Source organism: Pteropus alecto, unplaced genomic scaffold, assembly GCF_000325575.1.
Source record: "Pteropus alecto unplaced genomic scaffold, ASM32557v1 scaffold71, whole genome shotgun sequence".
In the NCBI taxonomy this organism is placed as follows: Eukaryota; Metazoa; Chordata; class Mammalia; order Chiroptera; family Pteropodidae; genus Pteropus; species Pteropus alecto.
This window is the reverse complement of record NW_006433024.1, coordinates 12,256,644-12,277,476: the sequence shown is the minus strand read 5'-3', so window position 1 is coordinate 12,277,476 and position 20,833 is coordinate 12,256,644. Positions and strand designations below refer to the sequence as shown.

Below are 20,833 nucleotides of genomic sequence, written 5' to 3'. Positions count from 1 at the left end.
CCTTGAGAGCCCTGAGCCGGGCAGAGCTCCCTGTTGGCCCAGGCTGCTCCTCTCTGGGGTGTTATATGTAAAAAACTGCAACTCTCGTATAAGGCACTTGTTTAAACTATAACCACCATCTTATTTGAGCCACTGTATAATGCGGTCTGTTTGTTATAGCGGCTTAGCCTATTTCCTGACTAATACAGAATCTGTGGACCACTTCAGGTCTTCCAAACTAAGAACCTTATGCCAAAAGGAATCAGAGAAGGAACACTAGAAACTAGATCTTAAAGGTCCCCAAAGGATTGGCACACAGCCTTCTTTTCTGTCCATTTCCCATCTTCTCGCTCTTTTGTTTGTCTGAAGTACGCAATACGCCTTCCATGACACCATGAATGACTGACACTGAACACTTACAATAGATTATCTCATGCAACCCACTCAAGTCAGTTCTAATGGAAGGAAAGGCTTACTCTAGGACACAGAAGCATCACTGAAGGTAGAGACATTGGGCCTCATAGGAACTAGAGCGGGGACTTGGGAAGCCATCCAGGATAAAGCAAATACTTTCTCCATCTGCTACCTCTGGCCTCTTACACATCCAGGCAGACTAGCACCCTCTACAATGAATTCTACCCTCCCCAATTGTGGCTTCTATGTGCCTGTATCCTATCCCTACATGTCTGCTGAGCTTCCTAAGGCTGATTCAGCCCTGAATATCTGAGTTTGAGAGAGATACTCTGACTCACTGTTGGCCAGCCCATAAACTGATGGGCCTACGGTCAGGTGCCCATGCCTAGTTGGGTTGACAGCGGCTGAGGTGATGGCAGCCGTCTTGGAGAGCAGAAGGCTGGCCCTTCTGCCTTAAGGTCCTGAGTGGACAGTCTAAAAGGAGCTGAGGACAGGACAGCTAACATAACACATCTACAATACCGTGGCACCCAGAATATATGGTGTGTTCGTGTTTCACGTGACATTTTTCAAGTTGGTAGTGCTGGTCAAAGGGGTGGCTGTGTATCCCTGGTCTTCCTCTCCAACTGAAACATAAGCTACTAGATAATGGAGCAGCTCCTAGGAATAATCTTGACTTCACACAGCACCTAGCAGTGTGTTCTGCAAAAGGAGACCCTCAATAAAAGCTGACCTACTGATGCGAATTGGAGTGGTGCACACATTATGGAGGGCACAAGATGTCAAGGAAGAAAACTCATAGAAGGAGAATGTAGGTCACCGTCATTTTGTGGCATTCTAGAACCAAAGGTTACACAGACTGATAACCTGCTGAGTTTCCAGAGAGAAACAGAGAGAAAGAAGTGCCGGGAGTGTTTTGGGGGCGGGTATGGCAAGATATTTACAACACGAGAGCACATTTCCACTTTTCACAGGCCACAGAGCTCTCAGGGAGCCAGCCTTGGAAAATGAAGAGAAGAGAAGGGAAGAGGAAGAGGGAGAGGAAGAGGAGAGAAGAGAAGAGAAAAGAAGAAAGATAATTACTGGATTGCATAACCTAAGAAAGATTTTCAAGACACTAGTCAAGAGTGGGAGATTGGGAATATCTCGACTGTTCCCATCACCTCTGCCCTCCCAAACTATTCTCATTTTGGAGAATTCTATTATTCTCCAAATGGAGGATCTATTATTCTCCAGATTCATGTACAGTATCCCCAAGTCTCAATTAGGTTTCCCCTGCCCATGGGAGAGCAGAGCTCAATCAGACCCGCAGAGAATCAAATTCTCACTGTGTGCAGTGATAATTAGCCCCTCCCGTGAGTTCTTTTTCCAGAGTTGAGCATCTCATTTCTCCTGATTTTCTTCTTCTGGCTCCACCTTCCAACTGAAGCACGCAAGGAGGAGGCCTTCACAAGCTGGCCTCGACCTACCCCGACAGCTTCACGTCCCCGCATATCCCCCACCCCACATACACACGCACACTGTGCTCCGGTCGTAAGGAATCTGTCTTTAAATATGATACTTTCTCTGGCTAGATGCTCAGCCTGGTGCCTGCTTATGGGTCAATTTTTGTTTATTCTTAAAGACTAGGTGGAGATTTCATATCTCTGGGCAGAGATTTCACATTCCCCTGGGAAAAACAGTCATTCTTCGCTGGCCCAGTCATGTCCTCGTGTCTCCCACGGCATACTGCTCATTCTTCTGTGACAGCATTTATCAGAGTATTTAGGGTCATTATCTATAGGGCACTAAGTTTCTCCCTTGTAGACAGTGAGCTGCTTTGTTCTGGTCTAGCTCTGTATTTCTTCCAGAACCTGAGTGGGGCTGGACAATAGCAGGCACTCTGCAAATGATTTGAGTTTGGACGACTATGAGGAAGAGTCAAGAAAACAGACGTGTTGGGGGCGGTGCGGGGAGCTGAGGGCCACACGCTATCCATGGACCGGATGGACAAGGTCCCTTGCATAACCAAGCAGCACAGCACAGCAGTCCTGCGGCTTAGAACACTTGCAGAGCAGACCTGCAGACGGGCAGCAAGTCCCATTGCCCTGAAACTTGGTCCATCCACCTCAGGAAGAGGCATGCTCTGCCAAGTGTCCAGGTGGGACTCTAATAACACATGCCAGGGAGAGAAAGGGACAGATGGAGCCAGGAGAGGAAGAGAAAGAGGGACATGTGCAAGGAATGGAGGAGACTAAAAGCTCTGAAGATTCCTACAGGGACTATGAGATCAGGAAGCAATCACCATCCTCAGTGCAGAATCATTCTGACTTGCTTCTAAATGACGGACATTTTAGAAATCCTCAAACTCCTGTTGCAAAAGCTCAGTTACTAAGAAGAAAACCCCATAGGTACAGAGAGGCGGCAATCAACCTCTCCTGACCTCCATCTGTTTCTTCCAATGGAGTCAGCATTTCTGCCTTTCCCAGCCCAGCTGGGCTTTCAAATGCTCAAATTAAAAGTGGAAAAAAAAGGCTTCTGCATTCCTTCAGCAGTTTTATTCTAAGTAAAGCCAAATGAATTCTTTTGGGGTGACGATTCTTTCTGAGGGCCCCTCTAGCGAAGCTCTTGACATCAATGGGCGGCCATGAGTTTTGTGGTAAATATTGACTACCCATCAAATTCTAGGTTGTGACATTTTTGGTTGGATCCCCTAAATCTAGACTATTTTTAAAAATATATAAAGCTCTCTTCCTTTTGTATTTGAAAAACTGAACTAAAAACTAGCCCTTTTCCCATCTCACTGCTCACCATGATTTCTCCAGAAATGATCTTTGGCTGCTCAGACACTCGGTTTTCTTGCAACAGAAAGCCAAGGTCTCTTCCAAAGGCATAAGCTCCTTTTACTCTCAATTACCTCGCCTAGTGGGGAGCCTTGAGGAGAAGGGCAAAAAGCACGCACACCTGGAAAACAGAGCAGCTCCTCCAGGTCTGCAGAATTAGCAAACCATGGCGAACCTCCATGGGCTATTTCTATCCCTTGCCACCTTCATCCAGTTTATCATCGAACCTTGGCAATGCTAGTCTCAAATACTTCTTGAAGCCATTTCTCTGTCTATTCCCACTGTTACCACCTTCACATGTCTTGTCTGTGACTTCCCACTGCCCACTGGAGAAAGTCCAAAATCCTTCATGTGGCTTTCCAGGAGGCCACCAGTCCACAGGCCAGCACGATCACTCCAGCTCCCTCCCTAGTTAGTTATTCTCTTTCTGTCCATCCCAAGGACGCCCTGCGGATCATCCGCTCCTCAAGTGCACCTCGCTGTCTCTCAATTCTGGATCTTCTGACGTGTAGTTCCTCTTCCCTCTACCCGCCCCTCCTCTTGGCCAGTGAACTCCCCCTTATCCTTCTGGTTTCAAACTCAGCACCTCTTTCTCAAGAAGGCCTTCCGCACCCTGCAGATTCCTGTGGCATTCATTCCAGAGCATCCTGAGTTTGCCTTTTCTACACATTCCTCGCAGGTCCTTGTCTCACTGTGCTTTTGCACTTCGGCCACTCACTGACAGTTTCGCATCCCCTTGTCCATAAGTCTACTGTGGCACCTGTGTATGGCTGTGCCCTGCCCGAGTGTGACCTCCTGGGGGCTGTAACAGTTGCTACGGCTGCCGTAATGAAGCACCACAAAGGGATGGCTTAAACGACAGAAAGTCACTGTCCCACACTTCTGGGTACCAGACATGGGCAGGGTTGGTTCCTGCTGCGGGCCGTAGGGAGAACTGCTGAGGGAGGTAGGGAGAACCTGTTCCATGCCTCTCGCCCAGATTCCAGTGGTTTTCTGGCAATCTTTGGCATTCCTTGTCTTGAAGATATGTCACCTCAATTTCTGCCTTCATGTTCACATAGCATTCTTCCTGTGTGCGTGTGTGTGTGTCTGAGTCCAAATCTGCCCTTTATAAGGATGCCAGTCACATTGGATTAGAGACCCACCCTACTCCAATTTGACCTCATCTTAATTAATTATATCTGCAGTGACCCTATTTCCAAATAAAGTCATATCCTGAGGTGCTGGGGTTTAGGACTTCGACATATGGATTTGAGGGGAAGGACACAAGAGGAGAAGAGCCAAGAGCACTTCCGTGTCGCCTGCATATAGTGCAGGGCCTGGAAGACAGGGGACCCACATTACCTGCCCGTTGACAAAAATGCCAGTAACAATTGTGCGCTCGCTCGCGCTCTCTCTCACACACACACACGCACACATAATTCTACAGAAGAAATAGGACAAAGCTGTCACTTAGCTTCTGGTGAGGTGCCAAACCTCACTGCCAACTTTCCAGATTCTTCTTAAGCGTTATCACCAGAATACAGCAAGCAAGATAACGAAACTGCAACCCAACTGCCAAAATACTCAATTAACTATCCTGGCACTGGCGGCTTCCTCAGACGGGCTTAACGTCCCAGCATTCCTCATGAGGTGGAAAGGTGGAAAGGAATCATTAATCTTTCTCACTGAAAGGAAGACCTGAGTACTGAAAGAGGAAGAACACGCCAGCGTTCACACACAGCCTCCCCCACGAGCGTGCAGGACCAAGGGCTGCATCGGCTGCCTGGTGTTCCTGGTCACAGCACAGTGACAACCAGACGGCAGTCTCACAGGGTGACGAAGAGCCATGGAGAACTGCGAAGAACATTAGTTTGTGCGCTGGATGACCGGAGTTCCACGCCGACTTTACCACTTAACTCGCTGTGTGGACGTGGCGTGACCATGAACAACTTCTCTGGTCCTCGCGTTCTTCATCTAGAAAACGGGGCTCATTTTCTGTGAGAAGGACCTCTCTCACTGAGATGTCGTGAGGACTAAATGGGGAAACATACATCAAATGCTTGGAATGGTGCTCAACTCTTACAGCGATCTTTGTAAACGCCCTGCCGGATCTCCTTCCGAAGGCCTGACCCCCGCACATCACCTGAGTCTTCATAAGCGCTCTGTGACCACAGCGATCAGAATTGGGGTCCACTTGAGAGGTATTCAGTGTATAAGTTATCTATTACTGACTACTTACCACATAACCCAAAACTCAGAGACTTAAAAAAAAAACAACCCAAATGTTTATTATCTCACAGTTTCTATCAGAAATCCAGGAGGAGCTTAGGTCTCACTCAAGGCCTCTTATAGGGCTACACTCAAGGTGTCTGCTAGGGCCTCAGATAGCTCAGATAGCTGGACCAGAGGAGGAGACGCTTCCAAACTCGCGCAGGTGGCTAAAGGCAGGCCTTAGTTTTCCAGTGGCTCTGGTCAGGGCCCTCCCCAGGTCCTTGTCACATGGGCCTATCGATAGGGCAGCTTAAAACATGGCAGCTGGCTTCCATCAGCACGAACGAGAAAGAGAGTAAGCAAAACAGACGCCAGAGTCTTTTGTAATCTAATCATGGAACTGACATCCCATCACTTTTGATGCTATTCTCTTTGTTAAAAGCAAGTCACAATTTGTACATCTATGTTCACAGCAGCATTATTCACCATAGCCAAAAGGTGGAAGCAACTCAAGCGTTCATCAACAGATGAATGGATAAACAAAATGCGGTACAGACATACAATGGAGTATTATTCAGCCTTAATTAAAAAGGAAGGAAATCTGACACATGTTACAATGTGGATGAAACTTGAAGGCATTAGGCTAAGTGAAAAATAAATCAGTCAGAAAAAGACAACTACTGTAAGATTACCCTTACATGAGGTATCTAGAGTAGTCAAATTCATAGAGACAGAAAGAACAGTGGTTGCCAGGGGCTGGGGGGGTGGTGGGAGGGAGGGCAGAGAGAATTGGTGGGGGAGGGGTGTTATATAATGGGTACAGAGTTTCAGTTTTGCAAGATGAAAAAGTTCTGGAGATAGGCATATAACAATGTGAATATACTTCAACACTACCAAACTGTACCCTTAAAAATGGTTAGGATAGTACATTTTATGTTACGTGTATTTTGCCACCTTTTTTTTTTTTTTAAAAAAAAGCAAGTCACAAAGTCCAGATCGTGTTCAAAGGGTTATTAGGATTATACCGGGGAGTGTACCCCAAGGGGTGGGGACCTTTAAAGGCTGCCTGCCACATTTAGTCATTTATCCAAAGCGGGAAAGAATCCGTTTAATTAGGATTGAATTAAACATATTTAAGGTCATCTGAGTGCTGGCCACACCCACATGTGCATGGCAGCACCTGCTGACCCTCAGATGTACCCCGACCCCCCAAAGAGACATCCTAGGCAACAGAAAATCCACATGAAGCCTGCTCCAAAGCCACTTCTTTTGGAATTACCTGGTAAACAGCTTATGTTTCCAATCAATGAGGCCCTAATTAAAATTCAATGGGTTCCCTGGTGTGTAATACATCCCATATGGAATAGAAAGGCATGGTAATGACTACTTTCACAGTCCCATTCCCACTTCCGATTCCTGACAGTTCGCGGTCGGCTGTAAAGGCCAAGGAGAAGGAAGGGAACCAAGTCGGACGAGGGAAGAAGGCAGGAGCGGTGCACAAGCTGCTGTCGCCAGTGTGGGGACACCACTCCTCCGTGCCCTCTTCATATCAGAAGAAAAGTATTTCAAACACCAAATATCCTGTCGCAGAGCCAGTTTTCTCCACTCCATCAAAATAAACATTATAAAATATAATTTTCTTCTCCCACATCAATTGAAAGCGAAGATGTATTTTTCAAGGACTGGCAGCCTGGCAGAAGCAGACAGGATACATTTTGACTAAATGAGCTCGCGCACAGAAGGTGCTTAGCACAGTACCCAGTGTATAGTAAGGCTAGAAGAATGTTGACAGTGGGTCAAATCTGATGTGGTACAAGATGATGTATTGTCTAGTTGAGATGCCTCTGAAATTCTTCAGTAAGACACCACATGGAGCCCGGGGGCTCAAAAGCTCATGTGACAGGTTTTCCTCCAGCACTGGTACACTGGTGTTCCTTTGTTCAAGCACCAAAATTAGGAATAGGTTTGCATTTATTTTTTTATTTTTTATTTATAGGCGAGGCAACCCTTGGTTGACCTCACAGATTGCAAGGACCTTGTCAGCTTACAATCTCTTATTTTTTTAATTTTTTACACCTACAGCACCTGGTCTTCCTAGGTAGTCTCCCATCCAAGTACTAACCAGGCCCAGCCCTGCTTAGCTTCCGAGATCAGATGGGATCGGGCTTGTTCAGGGTGGCATGGCCGTAGACTTTGGTTTGCATTCAGAGGCTACCTGATAGGAAGAAAGAATACCCTTCAGTACTGGAGTCACACTTGGAGCAGGGGGATGTTCTATCATAAGACGGATGCAGAACTGCAGAGTGGCCAAGGGGACAGCGGGCCCCCATCTCATGCTCACTGCAGGACATGCTACCCCGAGGGGACAACAGAATTATCTACTTTATTTAAACAATCATAATAATACTTACTATGATTATTTTAACAGATTGTGGGTTCTTGAATTCATATAACTTAAAAACACATACGGTACAAGTTGAACACAGCTTAATAACATGACAGCCGACAAAGATATCTTTTCCACTCTTTAGCACTTATTAAACCTACTGTGTGCAGGACTTTGTGCTACTCAGTAGGACTCTTTGGGACTCAAGAGGCAAGAAAAAAAAGGCAGGCTTCCCATTCTTAGGTAGCTAAGGACAATGCACCCTTTCACAATAAGCACCCTCGCTCGGAAGCTGTTATACTGACGGCAACCAACAGTTGTTACCCACATCCTAATGGGACTTGTTTTCTGAGAGCATGTGCAAACAGAGCTTACTTTCTAAGAGGACTGTCATTTGGGTATGGAAGGCTCAAAGCTGAGATGCTAAGGAAGGTTGCTCCAATAAGGTATTTGCTTCAGGTGTATGTGCCCACCACCAACTTGTCCTATACCTCATGTTTGTATTATGAAAGTACAATATGGATAGAGAGAAATGAGCTGGATTTAGAAATACTAATTTAACCAGCCTACCCAGGGACAGTTCTTCAGGGCAAGCAAAACTCTGCCTCAGCAAAATGCTGAGATGGGCATGTGAAGCGGAGAGGCACTATCTAAACCATCAGGATGAACTCCCTAACTTCCAAGTTTTAGACTTGGGAGGCCTTTTGCTGAACCTCTCAGGGCACTGTAAGTGAATCTAGTAAACACATAAGAAACTACGTAAGAAATAATATTTACAGAAAATTTTCCTCAGTCCCTCCTATCTATACTAATATTTACTTGACTTTGTGACTACTGTTCCCTGCATTTGGAATCTATCACTGCCGGTGGCACATGCCACAGGAGGTATACTGGCATAACTTTTAGTTTATAAAAATGTAACTTTGTCTAAGGCTAAGAAGTTTAGAAATTCCTAGGCAAATGGCAAGATTAGAAACCTCTCAGTGTAGAACAGTGGTTGCCAGACTTTAAAGTGCATTCGTATCACCTGGGAGGCTTGTGATAACACAGATTGCTCCCCAGTTGATTCAGCTGATATGGAGTGCAGTCTTAGCTCTGCATTTCCAAGGACTCCCTGCGCAATGCCGATGCTGCTGAGGTTCAAACTCTGAGACCCTCTGTTGAAGCAAAAACTCAAGGAGGGGATTTTCTAGGCAAAGACAATCAGAGGCAAATTTTATCCAAGACTCACCTCCCAGAGCTGTTCTCTGCACACATTTTGGCAAAGTCTATGCTCATGTACATTTTGTATTTTCTTGTCTATGGACCTCAGGAGTATAGATTTGGATCAATCATAATCCCTGGTTTGTGACCCATTCTTGCCAGTGGTCTATTCATAACACATTTGTTCATTCATTCATTTTTAACAACATAATAAACGCCAACCAAAATAAAAGCTAGGACCTCGAAAAGAACCTGCATCTAACTTCATGGAGCTTCTCTCATGCATTCTATCTCCCAACTAATGGGTTAGCCAGTTAACCATCTTTCTCTGGCTTTTCTTTTTTACAGTTTTATTAAACCTATAAACTGTGGTACCTTTACAACAGTAGAATACTGAATAACAGTCAAGAAAATGAACTGTACCAACAAATAATAATAGGGGTGAATCACAGCAATATAATATTAAGTGAAAAAAGACTGCATACAGATACCAGTTTATAACAGAAATATATACGTTTTAGTATGTCTTAAAATGGACGAACATTTTTAAATCTTTGCATTTTCCTCTCGCCGCTGAAGAAAATACATGTTTACTGGAAAGGAGTCAATAAGAAATGTACCCGGTTGGTTTTCACGAGAGAGGATATGACCCCACTGCATCCTTCTGAGTTCCCTAAAAGGCTCATCTTTCCATCCTCCAACTGCATCCTTCAGCTTCCAGAAAATAGCTCTGAGACCAAGAGCCCTGATATGAGTAGGCGATTCACACAAGAGGAAACAAAGTAGTAAACAAACACATGGGGGAAAATGTTAACTTTGCTCATAATCAGAGAATGCAAATTAAAGCATTTGGAGAACTATCGTTCTATGACTACCAAATTAGCAAACACGGGAAAAATGGAACGGCATAGAATGCCTGGGGTGTTACAGTGGAACTGACATGTGCACACAATGCTAGCAGCCGTGTAAAGTAAAAAATAATAATAATAATTTCAAACAGCTGTATGACGAGGTGGAGCCGTGAACCACGCAGATGTCACACTCGGCGGAATTTGCCCTGAACGAGTAATTCGATGGAAAGAAACAACCTCGATAGCCCCCAACAACGCAGTAATTCAGAAAACCACAGTGGAGCACCATGACAGTGTGTACGGCAGCGGGGGCAAATTTCAATATTGAAGAGAAAATATATATTTGATATTTAAGACATGAGGGAAACAAAACGGTAGGTGCATTATAGTTAAAATCATGGTACAAGGACTGCAAGGTAAAGTGCAAAAGTTAAGACAGCTGTTGTATCTGGAGGTGGGTATGGGTGCTGTTTCCTCCCTTCGGCGCTACTGTGGTGTGGTGTTGCAATCATTTCTTAGTGCTCGGGCGTCTCCTACCTTGAGAACTTTCGCAGCTTTCCTCGTCGCTGTTGTCCTGACAGTTATTTTGCCCGTCGCAAATGAAGCTCTTGTCAATGCAGAGGCCGTTCTTGCAGTGGTAACGGGCAGTGGAGCAAAGCAGAGGGTTTGCTGCTGTGAGAGGAAAACAGAGCCAGGTCATCAGGGAGGCCAGTAAGTCCCCACGGGACACCCCAAAAGGTTCTCCAGCCAGGAGTGTGTCCTGCTCAGGAAGCAGTGAGCTCATCACCTACGATGGCTGACTCAGAGCCCGTCCTGGAACATTAGCCAGCCAATGACCTGAACAGGCAAGACTCACTCTGCCTCATTCTCAAAGCCCCTTACCCCAAGTCACCATGCTGATATCCTATAACCATACCCACATGGCCAGAGGGCAGCGCCTCGCCCCAGGTGGTCAACCTCTAGGCAGGCCAGCAGCCTTTGAGGGGCCTGGGCAAACCTGAAAGTCTCAGGAGAGCTGAGAGTGGAATGGATGAAGCAAAAGAGATACATAGAGAAAAGCAAAGCAAGAAGGAGCAGCTGATCAGGGATCCAGGAACGTCTGTCACTGAGGAGGTGATGGCATCATCTGGTCCAATAGCTATTCCTCCTGTATTTTTATGGCTCACCAAGTAAACTCAGTGGTCTCAATTTCTTCTTTGCAACCAAAGAAGCCCATTAACCCACTTGGTCAGCCTGTCAGGGTTCCTATTCCAGGAACCTTCAGGAACCTTAAAAGAAATGACAGATATGATCCCCCCCATCAAAGACAAGGCTGGAAACTGGCCAGTGTGAGGTCACCATAAACTACTTATAAGCAAATCTCCATGGAAAATCAGTATTTCTATAGCGCAATTTACCTCGCTTCCCTGTTCCTTGCAGTGCAATTCAAAGAAGGCTTTTCCAGGGCTCTATTTTTAATAAATGAAGTGGCAAAGTAGAAATTACTCCAGTCCCAGCTCTGCCAGTTATTAGCTGTATAATCTTGGGCAAATTACTTCACCTCTCGAGCCTCGGTTTCTGGATCTGTAGACAGGACCAGCTACATAATTTGCAGGGCCCAGTACAAACTGAAAAAAATGTGGGGCCAACTGTTCAAAAATTATTTAAATACAGATGAAGCAGGGCATAAAACCAAGCATGGCACTCTTCTAAGTTAAGCACGAGCCCTGTGTGGCTGTGCTGGTCGCAGGCCCACCAAGCTGCTCCTGCTACTTACAGCATTAATTTGAGCATCAACTGAGATGACGTGTAACAAAATGTATAGCGCAGAGTCTGACACGTAGCACGGTCTCGGATTATTAGATGTGCTCCCCCAGTTATGTCTGTCTCGGTCCCCCAGAGGATGACCCTCTCTGAAGGAGAGATATTGGTGATGATGAAGAGGGGGCATCCTGGATCTTGGGTGAGGAACTGAGCCCACCCCTGAATTACACATTGTGGGAAGAGCACTAGAGCGGGCGCGAGGCCCAGCACAGAGGATTGCTATAGGATCAAGGGCAAGTCAGCTGCAGAGTCTCTCAGTGGTCCTTAACTGCAAGATGGCAGCTGTCATAGATCTTCCCCGTATGCTTCACTGAGCTATTGTTAAGATACACAGAAACCATGGCTGCGAGGACTGTAAATTTCACAGGGCTCCGTAAACCTGAAGGATTGCAAAGTTATTTTTTAACTATTCAACTCAGAAAGTTTGATTTGAAAGGTCAGAGGAGGTAGGGGGATAGGGAAAGCCAGTGTTCCTAGTTTTGAAGATGATGGACCAGTACAAAGTCAAACGAAAGTAGTCTGGCCTGAAAATGAAGTTTTAATTATTTAAATTGCTGTGGGCCAGAGAATGGTTCAATTTGATTAAGCTGAAACCAAGGTCTGACTTCAGCCAAAACCAAAATGGGGAAACCCAAAACCACAAATCACATTCGGTTTCTGTCCAAGGCAGCCCTCCAAACCCGTCGCATCCCACCACGGTGGCCTTCAGCTTCTCTGGGACTTTGTGGGTCACGAGTATGCAGCCTAAGCATCAGCAACAATCAGCTCGCTCAAACAGACAGCCTTGGGAAGACACTAATTGCTCCAAGATGCGGTGGTTGCAAGCCTCTGTGAACACCGTAGTGGGGAAGGCTATGCTGGATCAACCTTGTGTGCTAGCAATTATTTACTTTTCTTCAGCCTTAAAATCTCACAGAGTTAGATGCTGCAGACCTTCTCAAGAAAAATAAGTCATTTATATATGTGTGTGCACACACACGTTCATACATGCATACTACAAATATGTGTGAATATATGTATATATGTGTATATACAAATCACTCATATCTTCAAGATGTACTAAGACTGACTATACCTTAAGACAGTGGTCTCCAACCTTTTTGGCACCAGAGACCAGGGCTCCTATGAGAATCTAATGCCTGATCATCTGAGGTGGAGCTGAGGCGGTGATGTCAGAGCTGGGGAGCGGCTGCAAATACAGATGAAGTGTTGCTCGCTCACTCGCCACTCAGCCCCTGCTCTGCGGTCTAGCTCCTTATAGGCCAAGGACCGGTACCAGTTGGAGTTCGGGGTTTGGGGACTAAGACACAGCTCTGGTAAAGAATTCAGACTGGCTGAAAACCAAGTCACTGGTGGGTGTTAATGCATAAAACCGAAAGGACTAGTAGCCAGAATATATAAAGAACTTTCATAACTCTGAAGGATAAAAGACAAACAACTTAATAGGAAAATGGGCAAAGGATATTCTTGGGCAATTCCCATAATGGCAAATGGTCAATAAAAAACGAAAAAAAATGTCGACTGTCACCCATAATGAAGCGCCACTTTAACCGCATCAGACTTGCCAAACTTAAGGTCTTAAAATACCAGGTTGTTGATATTTTAAGGTATGTGAGGAAGCGGAAAGAGAGGAAGTCTCATAGACTACCAGTGGGCGTGCAAATTGGTGGATCCACCTTGGAGACCAATTCAGTAATATCTGGTAAAGTTAGGGGACATATGCTCTCCCGCCCAGCAATTTCACTGCCAGCCATACACTCTAGGGAGAATCCCAAACAAACAAAAATGTTTATTTACTCAAGCATTGTTTGTAAAATTTATAAAATTAGAAATAACCCAAATGTTCACCCACAGGTGAATGGGTACAACGTGCTACAATGCTAAGGCAGAATTCTACAGTAACGGTTGGCTAACTCTTCCTGTAAAGGGCCAGAGAGTAAATGATTTCGGCTTTGCTAACCATTCAGCCTTTGTCTCTCTCTTTACTCAATTTTGCCATTGTCATGCAAAGCAGCCATAGAAAATTCTTAAAGGAAGGACATGACTGTGTCCAATAAAACTTTATTTACAAAAACACGTAGTAGGCTAAATTTTGTCCAGGGGCTATAGTTTGCCAACCCTTGCTGAACATCCGTGAAAAATGAATGAATCAGAGACGAGATGAATACATTTCACAAATATAAGTTGTGGAAGAACATGTCCAAAGTTGTAATACTTGCATGAAGTTACCTATGCAAAAGAATGCTACTGATTATTGATGGATAAAAATATATATACTGAAAGAATAAAAATCTGCATGAGAGGAAACAACGCTAAGTTCTGGACAGTGGATGCGTCTGTGGAGAACGGAGAAGGACAGGATCTGCATTACAAGTCTGTGCTCCATCACCAGACTTCTAATATTTGGGACGTCTTATTTTAAAAATCTGAAGTTAAATCAGGCAACATGGTAACACGATTTTTTAATTGAGATATAACTGCCATTAGTTTCGGGTAATTCAATATTTGTATATATTGCAAAATGTTCACCTCGAAAGGTCTAGTTAACATTCACTACCACACAGTTATAAAATTTATTTTGTGAAGAGAACTTTTAAGATCTACTCAGCAACTTCCAAATCTATAACACAATATGATTAACTATAGTTAATAGTTATAATATCATTATAATATAATGGACTAATAATATAACATAGTATTATTAACTAGAGTTAATATAGTTTTAATACTATAACTACAGATAACATGATTGTTAAGACAGGGTGTTTGAACGCAGGGGTTCATTTAATTTCACTTTTCTTTTTCAGTATGTTTGAAAGACCACACTAAAAAAATTTCAACAGTCTAGTCTGGCAGAAATGTTTCAGTGAGCACTCACTTTCCTTCTATTTTTCCCTTGCAAAATTTTCCCTGGCCCACAACAAACACCCATTTCTTGTATCTTTCACACTTAGGCACCTGAGTTGCTGGTAAACAACCACATCTCAGATTCCTCCTTGTCAACGGCTCCTCATAAAACATTGTGTCCCCACGACCCCACCCCCAATGCAGGGCAGAGAAACAGAGGCATAGGATGTCAGAGGAACACTTCCCAAATCTAGCAGCAAGTCAGAAGAAAATTCCTTAGCATCATCAAAACACACATCTCAGTGTTCATGCCCTTCAAGTGTGAGGAGCTGCCTTGGGGACCTGCTTTCAAGCCCTACCCCCACCTTGGGGTCTATTGATTCTCTGTTTATGTAAATTCCAGCGAGGTTTGTGTTCTGGTTCCCAAGGACACAGCAAATTAGAAGGGTGAGAGGATGCTGCTTGCCACCTTGCAGACAAACTATAGCAAGAAATAAAAGCTGACAACCATGGGAGGAAACAAGAAAAGCTATAAAAAGCAACCTTAAGAATTCCACAAGCACAGCAGCCTAAGATAGTTTCAAAAGACACCAGAAAGTTCTAAAAGGAGCCAAAGGCAACCCTGTATTATAGCCTGGTCTAAAAATTATCATTCCTAAGAATGGCCCTGCACTGTCCCCAGCAAAGGCAAACACAGGTCAGGCCAAGATGCAACACAGCTCAGAAAAATCCTTGTCAACGATGGTCCTTCAAGGCATAAATGCTCAGTCACTCGGCAGACTTGGCAGAGTGCACTCGGCAAATGCAAATCTCCCCCAAAGCCCCCATACAACTCGTTTTAAGTTCTAGGGCTTCTGCAGCTACTTACCAGGCTTAGCCTAACTTCAGGGTGAGTGAGACTATGGTGGACCAACCCTGTAGGCTCTGGATAGGCGAGGGTCAGGTCTTAGGGATTTCTGTGGTCCCATGGAGCCTCACCCTGGACCCTCACCCAGGAACCTTCTCCAGGGGTTGCTCATAAACTGGCCGGGAAATGCTTTGAACTTAAGGATGTCTCTGAATTTTTTAGCAGTAACAAATATGCTCCAAATATAAGTTTTCTTTATCCTTCCTAGAGTTTACCAGTCACTGAAAAATGTATCATTTTACTCAGTTAACTAGGGAGAGGAACATTGTATTTTACAGTATTTATTTCAACAAGGATGGAGAAAATTGCAGCGTCAACTTCAAAAACTCAGTTGCGGACTTAAAAGCTCCTCAGTTATTACCACAACAAACTCAGGGATCTGAGGATCTGTTCTCCAGCCCCGAGACTCAGCAAAGGGAACCTGTCTCTCTCTGCCAGAGGGAGGGAGCAATGAGTTAAGGTTACGCTCCGTGGTTAATTAAACTGGCTGCGTTTACTTCAACCACATCTGAAGGAAAGACCAAGGGCTCACTGCATTCTCCCAAAAGCAACTGACCGCCTCCAAGGCAGGAAATGAAGCAATCTGTCTCCGGCAGGATGTAGGAAATGTCGTCTTTAATTTATTCAAAGTCTGTGAAGTCCACAGCTCTTCTACCTCAAAGGGTTCTTGACAAAATACATCAATGAGAAAGTCCTCGTCACCAGCCCCCGCATTTCCCATCTGCTCCCCATTCCTCGGTGGATCGCTTACTTCCTCGACCAGCATCCCCACCTCATGGGGATCTTGTCTTCTCAGCTCCATCCCCCCGGAATCCAGGCAACCGGAAGAAATGGAGCTGCCCCAAGACTTCCTCTGTTTGAGGATGGAAGGCTCCTGGCTTCAAGCCTCTCTGCAAATAATCCATCCCATTAAAGAGCACTGTTCTCTCTGTGGCCTGGAAAATAATGCTCACAGCCCTGACCTTCAAAGGAGACTAGCAGGCTTGCCTGCGGCCGGCTGCAAGCTCTTGTCTTGCTTTCAGAGTCCCCTCAATGTGGCCTCTCCCATAAGCCCTGTGCCCACCGAGACCCACATGCAGCCACGCTCTGGAGCTAGAACCTCTTCCGCATCTGCTAGAGGGGAGGGGCCGCCACTCTGGGCAAGAGGCAGGAGGCCAGAGGGAAAGATTCCTCAATTCCGCTTGCCTTTTCCCAGCTTCTAAGGAATCAGAGGGTTTGAATTTTCAAAACCCCTCTAGATTCAGCTCAGAGCCAGTTTGCTGATGGCAGTTCGTTTCCTCCTCCCCATAAAGACTTCCTGGGTCTGGTGACCTCCTATCCAACACCTGAGCCTACCTTTCATCCAATGTCACTGCTTCGACTTCTATTTTTCTGTGGATGGCTCCCCAAACCTTTCCTCTAGCAATAAACATCTTTCTCCTGATACCTCACGGGCATCTCTGCTCATATACCCCCTTACCTCAAACTCTGCATGTCTGTAACTGGTGTCCTTCCTTCTCCCCCTCCCCTTCAATCCACAGGTTCTCTCTTCTATTTTTTCTTAGAATTTATTAATGGGTGAAAGTGGGTCCTGAAGAACATCCCATATCCTGGATGTGGCGGGCTGTCTACTCATGGGGTCACTAACATGTTTCTCTGGCCCTGAATTTCCTATAAACTGATGATTAGTGTCATGGACTGATGTTATGTCTCCTGGAATTCATATGTTGAAATGCCAATCCCTGGTGGGATGGTATTAGGAGATGGGGACTTTGGGAGGTGATTAGGGTTAGATGAGGTCATGAGGTGCCTTCATGATGGGATTAGTGCCCTTATAAGATGAGGAGAAGCCAAGGGATGTCCTTCTCCATGTGTATGCACCAAGGAGGGCCATGTGAGGTCACAAACAGCAAGAGGGCCAAGATCCTGACCATGCTGGTACCCATACCCGGGATCTTGGACTCCCATAACTGTGAGAAATAGGTTTCTGTTGTTTAATCCACACAGTCTATGGTATTCTGTCACAGTAGTTCAAACGGACTAAGACAGATGTGGAGGCTCAATCAGATTCAGGTTGGATGTTTTAGGCAGAAATACCTCATAGTGGTGATGTGTGTTCCTGTTAAGTCATATCAGAAGGCAAAAACAAATAGCATCTGGTTGTCTCTTGTGATGCTAAAATTGACTTGTGGGAGGTTCCAATTCCAGTTCAGATGCAGTAATCACACCCCACCCTGACTCTCTCCCACTGAATGCAGTAAAAAAAGAAAAAAAAAAAAACCTGGACAGAATACTTGTAGCGTTTATTTTTAGATTCTAAAAAGTAAATTGGAGCAGGCCAATTGGGGAAGAAGACCAAAATTCTATCCTTGAAATCACTGAGTAGGTGATAAGTTTACTCATTTTTTTCCCTCTCAGAGTCCCAGAAAACCAGAAAGTATCAAAGAGATCATGGAGAGGGAGGCACTTGGGAAAGTGACTCCATTAAGTGATTCAGGAACTCCTAGGCTGATCCCCAAGCTGCACATGCAGGGCCTTATCAGGACACTGAAGACATCGAGAACTGAACTCATAGGCCACTGTGCAGGTCCTTGACTGACCACTGGGAGGTGTACCTGCAGGACAGGCCCAAGCAGCACTGCAAAAATTGTTTGAAAAATATTACAAACACATCCCACAGAGGGCCGTCAGGAAGTTGTGGCCTGACCCAACAGGGTCATTTGCCTACTAAAACAAAATATAAGCACTCTCCATGGGATTTAAACAAAACCCGGACTGCCAAACATAACAATCAAAGTATCCAGAATATGATCCAAAATTACTTACTATATGAAAAATTTCAATTCTCATGGCAAAAGATAATCAACAGATACCAATGCCAAGATAGGACAGATTCTGAAATTATATAATGCAGACATTAAATCAGCGTATACAAATATTCTAACAAGCGATCACACTCTCAAAACAAATGGAAAATACAAAGTCTCAGCAAAAAGCAGAAGATACAAAGAACCAAAAGGAAATTTTAGAACTGAAAAATATAGTAACCAAAATAATAAAGGACTGCACTGCATGGGCTTGAAAACAGACTGGAGATGACAGAAGAAAAAGTAAACTTGACCAAAGGCAAATAGAAATTGTCCAATCTGAACAATAAAAGGAAAAAAGATCGATTAGAAAATGAACAGAATAAAAAAAAGAACAGAGCCTCAGGAACTTTTGGGACAATAACAAAAGATATAAAGTTATCAGAATCCCATAAGAAAAGGAGAAAGAGTGAAGTGTTTTTTAAAACTATTTAAAGAAATAGCTGAAAATGTGCTAAGTATGGCAAAAGGAAAAAAACCTACAGATTCAAATAGAACCCTAAAGAGGATAAAATCAAAGAAATCCACATACTCAAACACACTATAATCTGCTGAAAAAGATGACAAAAAAAAAAAAAAAAAAAAAAATCTTCAAAGCAGCCAGAGAAAAATGATGTATTCTCTTTGGAAAACAATTTAAATGACTGCAAATTTCTCATTAGAAACCACAGAGGCCAGAGGAAGTGGCATAACATTTTTAAAGTGCTTAAATAAAAGAACTGTCAACCCAGAATTCTGTATGCAGTAAAAATATCTGTCAGCAATGAAGGTGAAATAAAGACATTCTCAGAGGAAGAAAAACTCAGAGAATTTGTTGCCGGCAGCTCTGCTTTAAAAGAATTGCTTAAAGGAAGTTCTTCAGACAGAAAGGAAATGATACCAGGAGACTTAGACTCGGAACATCAAGAATGATGGAAGAGAAACCAAAATAGTAAATATCTAGGTGAATATAATAGGCTAGTCTTCTCCTCTAGAATTCTTGAAAATATATTTGAAAATTTAAAGAAAAATTTAAAGCAAAAATACGCTATCTTTTGGAGTTTTTAACATAGAGAAATATACAGAGTGATAGGGTTTCTAATTCTACTTGAAGTGGTACAATATGGATTCAAAGCTGTCTGTGAAAAGACTGACTTCTGGTTTCAGGATTTTTCATCCTGATCTATCCACTATAAAGCCCCCTCATCAATTTTTTGTCTAATGGATTTAGCAGCCATTGATGATCTATTTTTTAATTAAGGGTTACAAAATAGAGACACTCTAATTCTCTCATTCTTCTATTAGAGCTGGTATTCTTCAACAAAGGAGAACTTACCTAAGTTGGGTATTTAATAATGCAGAGTATAATTCATTTAGGAAAAGGGGAATAAATGCTAGATTCTTTCCTTTTATTTACCAGTTCTCAAAACAGTGAGTTAGAACCACTATTTTAAAATGGTACATAGGCCAGGGGAAAATGCTGGCTTAATCTCTGTTGATTTAATTTGGAATGAATACAATTTACTCACTTAAACAATTAAAGACCAATATCCAAACATTTAAATCATACAGGGTCTTTAATTAAGGCAGAGAGTATGTAGGCTGACACCATCATTTAAAATGTACATACTATAATGTGTCACACTTGCTTTTTACTGCCATTGGATTACTCTCTAGTCTGTATTATGTATGTATGTTATGAGTGTGCATATATGTATATATATGTACATATATATACACACACATACATATACATATACATGCATATAAATATATATAAAATTCTCCCCTTAGATTGTAAGATCCCCATGGACAGTAGAAAGCAGAGATCAAGCTGATATATACTAAATGAAACATAAAAGAAATACGTCCTTGAACTTCCTAAGCCAAAGGCAAAATCCTAGTCATTATGGTTCTCCCTTTAATTACTCAGTTTTAAGTCACTATATATTTTTAAAATCAACTACTCCATGCCAGCCACTACACTAACCACTTTTCAGAGATTATCTCATCTAATTCTCACAACGACCCCAGGAAGCAGGCTCTCAGTGCTGCTTTTAGAGGCAAGGAAACGACCGTGCAAAGAGGTCAGGTAGCATGCCCATCTCATGCTTAATTAGGGGAAACACAAATCTGAAGCCAGACGCTCCGGCTACACAGTCACTTTGCTCAGTCAGGTCCCGACCACAGTAGTGATATGTAGCCTCCCTGTGAAGGTGGGTTTCAGCTACTAACCATTCGACAATCCAGCAGCTCTGCTATATTTCTGCCATGAGAGACCCAGAAGATGAAATAAGGCAACAGGAGAAGGCACACGGAAGAGTTATAAACTCCCTGTGTCCTGCTGGGAGAGTACGGCAATGATTGTTTCTTGAAATGACATAAATAACACAGGAGACGGCCACCCTCTTCTCCAGGGACTTAAAACAGAACCAACAGGATAAGGGAAAATCAATTTATCAAAACAATCGCTGAAGTCATTAAAACTTATGTTTTTTAAAAAATTAATAACATGAGAAAATGGTCATATTAAAGAGGACATCTTAATTAAGCCCATCAGAGAGGAGAGAGGGGGAGAGAGAGAGAGAGAGAGAGAGAGAGCG

General features: G+C 43.8%; 1 protein-coding gene and 1 non-coding gene across 3 annotated transcripts in view; both read right to left on the bottom strand.

Moving 5' to 3' along the window:
• Nucleotides 1-20,833, bottom strand: part of LDLRAD3 (low density lipoprotein receptor class A domain containing 3) — a 158,268-nt gene that overhangs the window by 96,291 nt on the left and 41,144 nt on the right. For both annotated transcript variants that reach the window (XM_025044102.1, XM_025044101.1), the window contains one exon: nucleotides 10,386-10,520. In XM_025044102.1, coding sequence (XP_024899870.1) covers nucleotides 10,386-10,520 — 135 coding nt within the window. The remainder of the gene's footprint in view (nucleotides 1-10,385; nucleotides 10,521-20,833) is intronic.
• Nucleotides 7,482-7,600, bottom strand: LOC112476718. Its single transcript, XR_003045183.1, has one exon. It is a non-coding gene; the product is annotated as a 5S ribosomal RNA (ribosomal RNA).